This window comes from Gymnodraco acuticeps, unplaced genomic scaffold (genome assembly GCF_902827175.1).
Source record: "Gymnodraco acuticeps unplaced genomic scaffold, fGymAcu1.1, whole genome shotgun sequence".
Lineage (NCBI taxonomy): Eukaryota > Metazoa > Chordata > Actinopteri > Perciformes > Bathydraconidae > Gymnodraco > Gymnodraco acuticeps.
Genome location: NW_022990513.1, coordinates 369,503 through 384,389, shown reverse-complemented (window position 1 = coordinate 384,389; position 14,887 = coordinate 369,503). Strand labels below are relative to the sequence as shown.

General features: G+C 42.3%; 2 protein-coding genes across 2 annotated transcripts in view; one reads left to right on the top strand and one right to left on the bottom strand.

The window, feature by feature from the left end:
- The window catches only part of adat1 (adenosine deaminase tRNA specific 1), a gene marked incomplete in the record, with an annotated part of 18,131 nt that extends 14,435 nt beyond the window's left edge, over window positions 1–3,696 (top strand). Inside the window, 1 exon segment of the mRNA XM_034227070.1 lies at window positions 100–3,696. Coding sequence (XP_034082961.1) covers window positions 100–232 — 133 coding nt within the window.
- Window positions 3,697–14,887, bottom strand: gabarapl2 (GABA(A) receptor-associated protein like 2). The gene is made up of 4 exons (XM_034227071.1): window positions 14,665–14,887; window positions 12,037–12,092; window positions 9,153–9,325; window positions 3,697–5,582 (listed from the first exon to the last, which is right to left on the bottom strand). Exons 1-4 carry the CDS (start codon window positions 14,696–14,698, stop codon window positions 5,468–5,470), a joined length of 378 nt encoding a protein of 125 aa, XP_034082962.1. The 5' UTR covers window positions 14,699–14,887; the 3' UTR covers window positions 3,697–5,467.

The window sequence follows — 14,887 nt, the reverse complement described above, 5'->3', positions numbered from 1 at the left end:
TCTTCTCTCTCTCATCTCTCTCTTCTCTCTCTCTCTCTCTCTCTCTCTCTCCTCTCTCTCTCTCTCTCTCTCTCTCTCTCTCTCTCTCTCTCTCTCCAGGGGGGCAGAGCTGCTCACCTACTGGGACTACAAGCAGGCGGCTCAGAGTTACCAGCAGGCCTGGCAGCAGCTCCTCAGCCAGGCCTTCCCTCTGTGGCCTCGCACTGACAGGGGCCTCCTGCTGTTCCACTGAAGGCCTTCTCCTGAGACACTCTAATTGCCTATTGGACTCTTCTCTGATGTCACTGCATGCAGCAGCAGGACGCTCTGCTGTCTCACTGCTCAGAGAGGGGGGGGGGGGGGGGGACCCGGCTCCGTGTCCTCGGATGAAGCTTCAGTCTTCACAGTGTGAGACAGTGTGACTGCAGCTGGCTGGCTCTCATGTTCTCAAAAACACAGCTGGACGTACCTGTCCTCAAGTGGAAAATGTTCCGGGTTCAACTTCCTTTTTTTACGTTCTTATTTGTCTGAACTGAAGGGCCAGCCATAGATTTACACATCAGATCAGTTTTCATGTCTTACTTGTAATAACAGTTCTATTTCGTCCCTACTTTAGCACTGGATATGCTATTATTTGTCCATCTCCCAGGAGTTGCCCTTGTTGTGCCAAGCTATCATTAGCATTTTGAGTTTCTGGCTTTAGCTGCGTTTTCTTGTTTAGCTAGTTAGCAGTAGCGTGGCTCAGCCTAACTGTGCCCTGCCTGTGCAGCCACTTGGCTGACGCTGGGATAACCACCGGAGTTACCCATGCTGTTTTTTCTTTAGAAGACAGTTTTCTGGTCTTAGCTTTGTGTTTTCGTTATTAACTCAACCAGTGAAGGCAGTGTTCTCGCCCCCGCTCCTGGTGGACGTGTTGCTTGATTATAGCAGCAGTTGCCCGGCTAAGCTGTCCTGTTAAACTTCTTTATTTAATCCAGCTAGGTGAAGGGAGTGCTCTCGCTCCCGCTCCCTCTGCCGGTAACGTGGGTGTAGTTACATCCCTCTCTGTGTTCGGCGAGTAGGAGCATTGCTCTACTCTTTCCGTTCAGCAGGTAGCTGGGGAAGGCTGTGTTCTCGCACCCACTCCCAGCTACGCTGCATCTGGCAGACACCCTTCGTGTTGTCGCACAGGGGGAGTGGTTCGCAACCGTGGATTTGAGGGACGCCTATTTCCACGTCCCAATTGCATCCCACCACCGGAAGTTCTTGAGGTTTGCCTTTCAGGGCCGACACTATCAGTTCCGGGTGCTTCACTTTGGTCTCTCCTTATCTCCAAGGGTGTTCACCAGGGTTGTGGCGGCAGCTCTCCCACCCCGCAGGCGCAGGGCGTGAAGGTCCTGCCGTATCTAGACGACTGGCTTGTCTGCGTCGTGCGGACGACATTTCCCACCTTCTTCCAATCTTCAGGCTGGGCAAGAGGGTGCCTTACATTCAGTTCCTCCGGCTCTTGGGCAGACTGACGGCTGCCTCAAAAAATGCATTTATCATCATAATTATTCTATATATAGCCTATAATTTACACAGTGCCTGTAAACCGGAGGAGAACGCTGGCATTTCTCCTACTTGAAAGACTACGGAGGGATAGGGTCTGCAAAATTTGTTTATTTTGGGAATGGGCCGGATGCTCTGACCGGTCCACTTCCTGCCCGGCGCCTCTGCAACGCCTCGCGTCGCAAAATAGACTTGAATCCTATTTTGAGCGGAGCCCAGCGCCGAGACGCTTCTAGGACACTTCTGAGCCATAGCGCGGCGCGTCTGGTGGAATAGCACCCATTGACTAGAGTGGCCGCGATCTCTGCGAACGCCGCGGCGCAGCCGTAACGCGACGCAGACGGACCCGGTGGAATCTAGGGGTTAGGCCTGCTGTCGCTGCGCCCCATGCAGATGTGGCTGAACAGCCTTCATTTGGACGCCAAGTGGCACAGGCACAGGGAAGTCAGGGTGTCTCAGCGGTGCCTCCACTCTCTGTCCCGCTGGGGGGACAGGGCCTATCTTCTGATGGGCGTGCCCGTGGGCGCCATCCCATCCCGCCGGGAGACTGTCACTGTGGATGCATGTCTCTCAGGGTGGGGTGCGGTGTGGCAGGGCAGGACTGCTCAGGGTCAGTGGTCTGCCCAGGAAGGTGTACGCCATATCAACGTGCTAGAGCTTCGGGCTGTGCAGCTTGCACTCATGCACTTTTTACCTCAACTGGCGGGCAAGCATGTGCTCGTTCGTTTGAACAGCATGTCCGCTGTGGCCCAAATCAACCACCAGGGGGGCACCAGGTCCACACAGCTGCTCCGGGTTTCACAGAGCCTCTTGTCTTGGGCGTTCCCCCGCCTGGCCAGTCTGCGGGCAGTCTTTCTACCAGGAGACCAGAATCAGGTCGCAGATTTCCTCTCTTGGCACAAGCCTCCACCAGGGGAGTGGAGGCTTCATCCAGAGGTGGTGGAGACAATTTGGAGCCTTTTCGGCAGGGCCGAGGTGGACCTCTTTGCCTCGGAAGAGTCGAGGCACTGCCCCCTCTGGTTTTCCTGGGCAGAGGTGACCAGCCCGATGGGCCAGGACGCTCTGGCGCACGACTGGCCTGACAGTCTCCTGTATGCCTTCCCGCCACTGCCTCTGATACTACAGACGCTTCAGAGGGTCCTTACTCAGGGGCACAGGCTCCTTCTGGTCACCTCCCGCTGGCCGGGGATAGTTTGGTTCCCACTGCTGCGCAGTCTCTGCTGCAGCCCACCAATGGCGTCTCCCCGACAGGAAGGACCTTTTCTGTCACAGCTCAGGGGTCAGATCTGGAATCCCGACCCTCACCGCCTTCAGCTTTGGGCTTGGCCTCTGCGGGGCCCAACCTGCTGTTGAGCGTTTTCACGGTATCTGTCAGGGAAACTATCCTGAATGCCAGAGCACCATCCACTCGAGCACAGTACGAGTGCAAATGGAAGTTCTTCTCCCACTGGTGTTCGGGTAAGGCCGAGAATCCGGAGCATTGCTCTGTGGCCACCATTCTAGAGTTCCTGCAGTCCCTTCTGGACAGTGGACGTTCTCACTCCACTTTGAAGAATTCTGAGTGACAGGACACTCTGGCGGTCATCCGGGACTCATAGAACCGTAGTTACAGACGTAACTATCGTTTTTACTGTATTATGTCTTTTGAGGCTCAAGGGAGAAGCTTTCCAAATCCTAACGCCTCACAAGCAGCTCTGTGATGAAGTTCAGCTGTCATACAGTTTTAAAAATAACTCACTGAAATCATGAGCTAGCAGTCAGATCACCTGTAATATATAGAGAATAACAAAAGTTTGCATGTATATCACTACCTAACGTAAGACACTAATATTTTTATATTAGAAATCCCTCTATTTACATCCTAAAATATATATATTTTATATATTTTCGATGACTCATCTTGAAGTGAGTATTCAAACAAGTAACTTGTTTTCTGGTGTGTTCCTTTGATTTCAGCTTTTGTCACGTCTGACAAATCTACACATCTGCTCTGAAGGAAGGTGTTGTATCTTGTGCGGATTGTGAAGCAGATTTGTGAAATTGGCCTACACAAATAAACTTCACTGGACTTGTTTTGTGTTTTGTCTTCACAGTTAAAGGGACAAGCTTGTAAAACATTGTTCTATAACACTGCACAGGATATCACATTGTTCATGAAATAAAATATATATTCATTTTTCAAACACATTACGATTCGTATCATTTATTTATTTGTATTGGTCAGGTCTTCCAACTACCTTACCATGGTCAAATATTTAAAATGTCTTAGTTAGATTTAACAAACCTACAACATTGAAGAAATAAAAATACTGAATATTATAGCAATATATTACACATCTACATACTGTGTTTAAAGCCTGAATCAGCTTATGGTGCACATTCATGAATACTTTTATGGGTCAAGTAAAGGATGGTAAACAGCCTGATGACTTTGACTCTGATTCAGCACCAAAAACTGCAGATATCGTTATCTGAGAGAAGAAGAGAGACGCTCTGACACTCACAAAGCTAAACACATGAGCAACACTTTACTTGAAGCATTTGAAACGTGAATAACACTGCAGAATATATTAACCATGAACACAGGGTTTATTAATAACAGGTTGGAAAGCCCTCTGCACATTTTATTAACTATTATTTCCACTGAGAGCCCTGTGTATTTGAACTATAAACATATACAAATGGATAATGTGCATGTTCTGATGTGAATGTGTACCTATGTGGGACTCTCAGTGTATTTGCAGTTTTTCTTTAAAAGACTGTTATCTCTTGGTTGTATCTAAATCAATGCCACTGGTCGAAGAAAACTAGAAGCTAACACCCGAATACTGCAACTATTATTATTACTATGAGTAAGAATTGTGTTTGACAAATTTAAATGTGAGGGGAGTGTAGAAATCTCTTACTTAGGTAAAGCTAGACAATGGGGGTAGGCGGAGAACAGGTAAAGTGCCAAGAGGTTACAGGTTCCGCTTGAGTTTTAGTTATACATTTCACATACAGTAGTTGCCCTGTGATGAGAACACTAAAAAACATAATTCTTCAAGTAAAGTGTTGATTTCTTCAGCGGGTCACTGAGGATCATGGCTTGCTGTTGGCATCATGAGTATGCATCCCGTTTGGGTCTAACCAACATCTGACATAATGCGTTAAAATACATAAGAGCCAGGCTTGGAAGCACTTTGTAACTGCTGGTCCCTGACCCTCAGGGACACACACTTTAAACAGGCTGCCTCTCTGCTAGCAGGTATCCATTATCATTCACCAGCTAAATCAGCTGCTTATAGTTGGTCTTATAGTTCATCGTAGTGCTGTGGCATTAGTTAAATACTTCAGTTTTCATACACCATACAATAAGCCATACAAATACATCCATAACGTGGTTAATGATTCTAGTCACATGATTATAGAGTTTCTTACTCACTTCAGCTGAACACAAATATCTGTGAAAGCAAAGCCGGACCTTACCAAATTGTGTAATGAGTGAACATTGGCATGTACTTGGAAAGTTAATGATATTTGATGTGCCTACAGTGTGCATTATTTATTTTTAACGGCAGTGTTACAGATATTTTCTCCACAACTAATCTTGAAACAGTAATCATGGCTAAAGGCCAACCATTTCTTGACACTGACGATTATCTGAGCCTTCCAAAAATACAAGTGTGTTACTTGTTTGTTTGTTGTAGCATATTGGCGTAGGTTAATTTTCACCATAAAATGTATCTTTTCTAGTATCAAAATTGACCATAAATACCTATGTGTAGGTGTGTTACTTGTGTATCACATGAAAAAGCTTATTATTATGCATCAGTATATATGGAGGGCCCTAAAGTGTGTGTGTGTGTGTGTGTGTGTGTGTGTGTGTGTGTGTGTGTGTGTGTGTGTGTGTGTGTGTGTGTGTGTGTGTGTGTGTGTGTGTGTGTGTGAGAGAAAGTAACTGGTATTCAGTGTTGCATTAACCCTGTGTTGTATAAAAGGCTTTGTAACCGAAGGTGTTCTCCCCGCTGTAGGCCACGTACAGGAAGCCGTCCTCGTCCTTCTCCTTGTCGTACAGCTGGCTCATAGTCAGACTGCAACACACAGCAGAAAGCTCAACGGTTAGATTAGCATGTCTAAGGACCACACATACTCCAAAAGCAAAGCAAAAACATTTGAGGGCAAAACATGTAGTAAAAGAGGCCTAATCCATCCAACGTGAGGCTTCCAATGAGGCTTGTTCAGTCTACAGTATAAGAGCAACATACATTCAAAAATATTTAAATAATACAAATGTAACTCCTGTCTTCATCCTGTGTATGCATTAGAGAACAACCAGTAAATCAGCTAAGAGTGACATTAACAGCCAATCTCAGTGGAGGGAAAGTCCCTGCTGTTGTTTGCTAGCATGTTGTTCGCTAAATGTCTATGTCAGCAAATATGTACCAGAAATACAAAATACACTAAATGCTTAAAATGATTTAGAAACAACCAACCATGTATGTACGCTTATATATATCCATCAGAAATATCCATAACAGTTTATATGTGGACATTATTAATAGTATAAATTGTCACGATATTATTATTGGATTTTTGCCAATATTTTTATTTTGCTGACATGCATTTCTAAAAATGCACACACATTAGTATAACTGAAAAGGTATTTCCCTGTGTATTTAAACACTACAATCAGCTTTCCTACTAAAAGGTGTTTTTTGTCGCCACATATACTTTATAAATAGTATGGTGAAGTGTTTTTGGTTTTTAGCTTTAAAGGTTCTTTGTATATTTAAACAACAAATTTGGTGTAAATACTTGTCTTTATGTTCTTATTTTAATGCTAAATTGTTTCTTAAAAATACTTGTTTTTTATTATCCTTATACGTTTCTATTTTTTAAATACTATTGCAACTTATTTACTTAGATTGTTTATGCTTGCACCACCTAAAGTGAGCTGATTACAAGGGCCTGGAGGAAGGCGGGATCTGAAATGACAGGAGAGTTAGATGAGCCAAACAAACAACAATAGATGTGTCTAACTTGTAACAATTTCCATTATTAGCAGGATGAGGAAGTGATGCCTGTAGTATTTATTTTCGGCTCCTATTCATCTATTCCTCTGTTGACTCATTCATGGGGATTTTATCTGCACTGAACAATCTTTAACCCAGATGTATCCTACGACTACACAATGTCCAGACAGGCCACTGATATGAAGCAGTTTATCAGAATATGAGGACCCTCAGCTCAGCGGTCACAGCATGGCCTCTCGTTTCAGGAAGCATGAAACTAAAAAGGAGAATATGTGAAGTGAATGGCATCCCCATCAAAGCAGGCTGCCAAATGTGTGATTCTGTTAACTTGTCAGGTAAATGATGTAAGACTAAAAAAACATGATGCCACTTTTAGAAACGTATAAAGGGGTTAAAGTTGTAATCCATAAAATATGAATAATTTCCTTTTTCTTTATTTTGGCGACACATGGTTATTGTGTAACAGTGAGTAGTTTACTACTATGAATCAAGGTGCTGAGACACAGTGTCCACTCCTTGCTGTGTCTCTTTATATTAAAGCTCACTGTGGTTGCTCAGCTGTCGCCTTAATAACTTACAAAAATATGTATTATCTAACTAACCTTGGAGACACTACATTCGGTTTCCTGCAACATTTCCCAAAACGCACCTCATGTGGACAGTAGAGCACTTTTAACGGGAAACACTGGCAGTAACATATCGTTTGAATTTTTTATTTATTTTATTATATCTTTATTGAACAAAACATTGGCAGTAGCTCACAGTATTCCATGAGGGTTAGGGGTCACTCTGGGTTCAGCTTGTAGCACATTTGACAACTTTAAGACCCTAATGATTTAAATAAAAGATATAAAAGTGTTTGGCTAGTTGACAGATTTCTCTTTTCCATGTGAGTCAATGTGAAAAAGAAATGTTTGTGCCCAATGTCGCCACAGACTGACAGGGTATTTATAGTATCCCCATTTAGCTGTTGTGCTTCAACCCCCGCCCCACTTCCTGGGGGCTTGGTGTAGACCCAACATGTTGTACCACATGTTTCTATAGTCTGCCAGTTTCCACCTCATAAGGATAGATGTAATCCTTTACAAAATGTTCTCCGTATATTTTTAAGAACATATTCTGCTTCAATCCCCATCGGAAGAGGTTTTGCTTTTCAAGTTTGCTGCATTCAAGCATCTTACAGAAGCAACAATGGGATTTATACGACCACAATAGCAAACCAATTGTTTTCCCGGTGCATTCTGTACAGCTCTAGTGTTGGCCTTTCCACAGAGTAAAAGAGACTTTATCTCAGCAGGATTTGTGATTCAACAGTGAACCCAGCTCAAAACATGATAAACATAATGAACTTTAAATAAAGTCATTTAGTAACCTGTGTGTTTAATCCTTTATATATACAGTCCATGGTTTAATCACACATCATCAGGAGTCCGGATTTTACTGGTATAAGGTTTGTTCTATTTTTGAGGTTTGGATTTGTAAAACCTGACCCGTGCAGGGCTGCTTGATGCATCTGATAACCACTAATCTTCTTTTACTCACAATACCTGAGTTGTCTCTCAAAATGTAATTGTTGGTCGAACTTTTTTTTCTAGATACATGCTCCCACTGAAAAAGCATCTAACAGCACAACCTCTCCCTTCTTTTCTACGCAGACATCACGCACATATACTTCCTCTGAGACAGGCCTGGCATCAAGGGCAGGCCCTGGGGGGCCAGGCCCACCATCCAGGACTTGGGCCCTGCCAGGAGAAATTATATAATGATATAATAATTCTCTAATAATATTATATTAATGTGTAGGCCATGGATATATATTAAGAGAACGTGCAGGCCCGAACAAATGCTTAACGTAAGCCGATGTGAAGAAAAAAAACAATGTGTGTGAATGTGAGATAGTTGTAGTCGTAGCATGACAGCCTGTCAAAATAAATGTGTGTGTGTGTTGACTTTCCCTTCATTTTGGCTCACTTTTGATTGCTCTGTGTTTGCTGTTTTTATATTCCTTTTGTATCCTGCTTTTGCTTTGCTTTAATCATTTTGTAAACTCTGTTTTTAAAGGTCTTATATGAATAAAGATATTATTATTGTTGTAATTATGTAATGGTCAGCAGTCTTTCTCAGAAGTATAGTGAAGAATTGATCATGTTTTAGAGATGTCTGTATATTAGTGTCTGTAATTGTGATGATGACGAAAGAACCAGTCAAAACCCAAATAAACAAGAGCTACAGTATTACAGCTGAAAAACAAATATAAAATATACTTCATTATAAGTGTTTTAGATATTGATCAAATAACTAAATAAGTCAAAACAAATCACATTTGCTTGGACTACTTGGTAAACCATAATCTTGGTTTCAGATCAATTTAAGGTATATTTACAGAGACACACTCACTTTATCTAGTTTGATCAATTCCTGCAATAAGTATTTTGATAACCCTTTAGGAACGCACAACAGAAAAGTATACAATCTATAATCAAACCTTCAGAAAGAAAACGTCACTTTGGCTCTGTTGCGAACAAGTTTGTTTTAGTGCTTCAAGCCACGTATGATATAGATATGAAAAGCAATAGGAAGTAATGCTGCCCTCATTCCAGCTGCAGGATGTGGGGGGGGGGCTCTCACCTGGATTGGGGGACGGTTTTGTCGACGAAGAGGAAGATGGCTTTCTCTGAAGGCAGCTGGATCCGTTTCCTGATTATCCACATGAACTGGGCCACTGTGATGTCAGAGGGCACCAGGTACTTCCTCTTATCGATGTCCACGATCTGAGAGCCGGACACCTTCTCCACGATCACCTGGAGCACACACATTTAAAAAATGAATAATCAGGATTGAGTTTTACAGGTATTACCTATAGACTATATATATATATATATAATATAAAGACATTATCATCCACAAAAAAAGAAAGGCTCAGTCGTTCACAAGCAAGGGTGGGGCGAGGTTTACCACTTTGAGAACAACTGCGTGAGCAAATAGTCCAACAGTTTAAGAACGTTTCTCAATGTACAATTGCAAGGAATTTAGGGATTTCATCATCTACAGTCCATGATGTCATCAGAAGATTCAGAGAATCCGGAGAAATCTCTGCATGTAAGCGGATAGGCGGGAAACCAACATTTAATGCCAGTGACCTTCGAACACTGAAAACCATTGTTGGGGAAATATTTTCCTAGGCCCATAACTTTGACCCTGTTTATCAGTGTGTACTGACCTCACTGAGCACAGGCCTGCAACCTTGGGCTGCTGTGCTCTCAGGTTTTTGTCTCCCTGTTCCTGCCTGTTGGCGTCAGCTGATAGAGGTGTTGTAGTGCTTTGCCTGTTGTATCTTGTTATGCAGCATGTTGATTATTCTCTCAGAACCAGCTAAATAAATGGGTCTGGGGTAGAGATCTTCAGAATTGGTTTGGCATCCGTAGTGTCAACTCGTGGCACAGCACATGTCCGGCCGAAGCTCCAAATAAACCATCAGTGTTTTCCATCAAAGTTCCTGCTCTCCTCGTGTCTCTCTGAGTTTCGTCTCCATTGCTTCAGAACTTTCCATCACAACCATCGTCAGTAAACAGAGTTTGTCGCCACATCTACAGGTGAAGGTTAAAACTCTACCAAAGCCATATATCAACAACACCCAGAAACACCTGCAAGGTGAATACAGCTGGTAACAGAACAAGTGTTTGAATGCGTACATTAACAGGTTTATGATATCACTGCCCCGTCTAAAACACGATCTGACTTTAATTACATTTGACTCGAGTGTTTCGTCAACTTAATGTGTTGCTTAAAATAATACTTCTGCATACAGTAGGCCTATGTGACACTGTGAGTGTTGCACGGCCAGATACGGCTCAGCTGACTCAGATAAGAAAATATATGATACATTATGAAGTGATATGCCACGGACTGTACTTAATGTTACTCTGATCCGGTTACTTATGTTGTGGCAGATATTTAAGTAAGCTTTCTGTTAACTGTGTTCTTATTCTCAGCGTCCAGGAAAGAGAAGCTTAAAAAGGAGACTAAATGGAGTCTCTGGAGGTTCAAAATCGGTACTTTAATTAATAAAAAAGGCGCGGTAAAGTCACAAACAGGATATAGTCCGGTAGGAGAGAAAGTCTGCAGCTTCCTCTCCAGGTCCCGGCCGTGCAGAAGAGACCGTACAAGCATTCGTCCTTCCCGCTTCCTCGCTGTTCGCTCCTCCTCTCTGTGAGCTGTAGTGACGTAGGAGACTTCCCCCCTCGTTCGTCTGTGTCCGATATCACGTTAAACAGAGGATTTCGACATTATACATTCATTGCTTACTTCCACATGCCTTTTCTCCTCCTTATCTCTTTCATAACTTTATATGTAATACATGTTAACGGCGTCAATAGCCACTTTAATGATACTAATGGGCGGTAGTCCCGGATGTCGTCATGAAGGATTTTCAGAATAAAAGATTAACAACTGGACGCACAAGAACTTCTGGTTTTTCAGTATAAAACAGCATTTAAACTGACGGTATGTTTAGGGTACATTATGCTATCAAAACATTGATTTTAATTTCTAACATTTCTTAACGCTAATATTATAATAGTCAGATTGCTCTGAAGATGGGAGGTGATATTCTATTAATGTTCACGTTCACACAGTCGGTGATTTTGGCCGGCCGTCTTTCCTGTATTTCCTCCGCACACTGAGCTCTGATTGGTCAGCAGGCGTGGTGCTTTCGCTGAGTTGATCTCTTATCCTGGAACATATCCTGCTTCGGAGCACAGACTAGGTTCCAGGATAAGTCACCACGGAGATCTAGCCCGCTAAAAAGTGAACCAGCTTCGTAGTACCGGAAATCCCAGAAGTTATCTTGCTAAACGAAAATCCTGCTTCGTAGTATACCCCCCAGGTTAGCCGCACAGCATAAGTTACCATGGAGATCTAGCCCGCTAAAAAGAGAACCAGCTTCGTAGGACCGGAAAGCCGGAGTTTTCCCTGAATTTAGCCGGCTAGGCGAAAATCCTGCTTCGTAGTATACCCCCCTGGTCTCCCTTGAAAAAGAGATCAATGATCTCAATGGGATACACCTGGGTAAATAAAGGTTTGAAATGAAATGAAAAGTGTCCTCAGTTCCCAAACGCTTATTGATCAAATGAGTGATGTAACACAGTGGTAAACTTGCCCCTGTCCCAGCTTCATGGATATACATACAGCTTATCAGTTTGAACCTTACAGATCTTGTCTTTGTAGTGTATTCAATTGAATTTAGATCAAAAAGGATTTGCAAATCATTTTATTCTGTTTTTATTTACGTTTTACACAACGTCCCAACTTCATCGGAATTGGGTTTGTAGTTTAGTTTACTTGGATATATTTGTACTTATATAATATGTGTGTACTTCTCGGACACACCCTGAGCAGGATCAGTAAACTTGATCTAATCTTATCCTAAATTCAAACTTGTTGAATTGACATATCTTGTTCAAATGATGAAGTGGATGAATTTGAGCCTAAACTCCCCCTCCTCCCTACTCACCGGTACTCTGTCCGGATATTTGTTGCATATTTTGGCTGACTCCACACATCGGTGCTCTGAGGGAGAGACGGGAAACAAACAGGAAGTCAGGATTAAAGGGCTGAGAGAGGCCTCCTGGGAGCCTCCTCTCGTCCTCACTGTCAAACACAGACTGACGCAGTGCTCCATGAGAACACCCAGCACAGCCTGGCCAGACAAAGGAGAGGAGGCTTTGAGCAGGATGCAACTTTACACCAAGTGTGAATCATTTCATTCATTTTAGAACTGATAGTTGAATAGGTATGAATCAAATCCACTTTAACAAAGTGATCTCTGTCATCATCAAAGATTCATCTATTTCCAGGACACCTCTGCTTAGTGTGCAGCAAGTAATCCGACATTGTACTTAAGTCAAAGTAGAACTACTACAGTGTAAAAATAGTCAGTTACAAGTAATTGTCATGCATTTAAAATCTTACTAAAGTAAAAGTACAAAGTATCAGCTTCAAAATATACTTGAAGGACCAAAAGTACTAATAGCTCAATTCAGAATCATGAATTGACTGGATTGTGTTGATTGATGCATTCATGTGTTCATCAGGTGGAGCTCATTTTGATTATTTTACACACTGAAAAAACTGAACCGTTGACTTCAATTAAATGTAACAGATTTCACATAACTGTATTAGGTTAGTTGAAAGCAATAATATTAAGTTGAACCTAATATAATTTATTCAAACTTGATATTATTAAATCTGTTGACATTTACATTTAATTAAAGTTCACGTTTCAGTTTTTTCAGTGTATACTATTACATTACATTACATGTTAGATGCTTTTATCCAAAGCGACTTCCATACTCAGTACTGTGGACAATCCCCACAGGAGCACTTTGGGGTGAAGTGTCTCAGGGACACAACGACATGCTGACTGCAGTGGGGTTTGAACCTGTGACCCCCTGATCCCAACACCAAGGCTCTATCCACTGCGCCACACGCCTCCTAGTATACTACTGCTGAATATCTTATCTTATAATTATTTATCATAGTTTGTTTATATTATTGTTATTAGCGAATAATCTGAATCTGTTACGTAACTAATGTTGTCGGATAAATGAAGTCGAGTAAAAAGTACAATGTTGGCTTGTTAAATGTAGTGGAGTAGAAGCAAAAGCAGCACAAATTAAAATACTCAAGTAAAGTACAAGTACCTTATAATCATACTTAAGTACAATACTTGAGTAAATGCCGTATACTTCACTCCATGACACCACAGCAGCTGGGGCAGCAGACAGTGAACAGGCCTCAGAGAGAGGTGATGGATGATAAGATGCTCCAACACTGTGCAGGCCTTCATTAGCCCAGATAAGAGGCTTACTTTTAGAAACACCTCTACCAGACCAGCGTCTCTTTCAAAAGGAGAAGTTATCTGAAGAGGAGCTGAAACAAGAGGGACAAAAATAAAGTCTGGAGGTGCAAAACAATCTACCCCAGCTGTCTGAGAACTGGTGGAAGTCCCTTAGTAACCGAATATTCCCCTTAAAATGTGCATGCAAGAGGAGACGTTAAAGATGCACAACTTTTCAAACACTCTTCAACTCTATCTATGTACACTGCAGTGGTGTAAAGTAACTAAGTACATTTACTTGAGTACCGTACTTAAGTATAATTTTGAGGTACTTGTACATTACTTGTGTATTTCAATTTGTTGCTACTTTCTACTTGTACAATTCAGAGGTACATGGTGTACTTCTACTCCTCTACAGTTCAGAGGTACATGGTGTACTTTTCCTCCACTACATGTATTTAATACCTTTAGTTACTTTACAGATGTGGATGAATGATGTGAATTATAATCAAGTGTTAAATCAGACTTTAGTTCCACCTGGAGTAAATCCACAAGCTACCCTGCAGTATACAAAGTCATTCAAACTAGCTGCACCTTTACCAGCTTTGAGAACACTTTCATGATCAATCATTATAAAACATATCATATATATTATTCTGAGATGGACCAATCTGCACAACGACTACTTTTACTGTCGCTACTTGAAGTATATCTGGATGATAATACTATTCCTACACTTTGGTACTTCTACTTTTACTCAAGTACAATATTTGGGTACATCTCCCACCTCTGGTACACTGCCACAACTACTTTCAAACGAATTCATGTTTGTATTTGTCCTGCTTTAAAGGTTCTCCTCTTCAGTAAATCAAAGCAGTAGAGCGGTAGCATGCAGTGTGGAGCAGGCTATTTATTTTAGGCCAATTCACTTGTACACTAATAGCAATTATCTATCAGTATGATATACAAGGCGACACTTAATTGTCATAAAATAGAATACAATTTGGCAAAGAACAGTCTCCATGCAAACGAAAGGCACGTTTCCTAAGCTCAAAACAGCTGACTAATGTGTTGTATTAAAGGTGAAGCCGGTGTTGACAGCGGTTATTTGACTTAAAGGAAAGGATTTGTTGCTAGTCATGCAAGGTTAGGCCTTATGGATCAGTCATTTGCTGTAAGAAGCATGCATCGCTGCACCACTGTGGAATGATATGGCAGAATAGCATAGAGAGCAAAACAGAAAGGAGGGCGCATGACATGACAAGAGCATCTCTTGTTTCATAATAATCCAATCCCCTTTACCGAGGGAATGGTCGTCTTTAAACATCCATTTCATCTTTGCTGGATCCCTGCACTGAGGCGTGATGGTAGAGTCGGTAGGCAGGCTTCTATATTAGCGGGTAATTTCGGCGTAATGTCCAACAATCCAGACGAAAGCGATCAAAACAAAACGTCAACAATTGCTCTGCCCGAAGCTTGCAACTGTCCGTATAGCTGTGTGGTGACGTCACTGTCTGACAGGGTG

Coding starts and splice junctions, on each gene's coding strand:
- gabarapl2 (XM_034227071.1), bottom strand. CDS start 14,698: ATGAAATGGATGTTTAAAGACGACCATTCCCTCG. Junction 12,093..14,664: donor TAAAGACGACCATTCCCTCG/GTAAAGGGGATT, acceptor TCTCTCCCTCAG/AGCACCGATGTGTGGAGTCA. Junction 9,326..12,036: donor AATATCCGGACAGAGTACCG/GTGAGTAGGGAG, acceptor TGTGTGCTCCAG/GTGATCGTGGAGAAGGTGTC.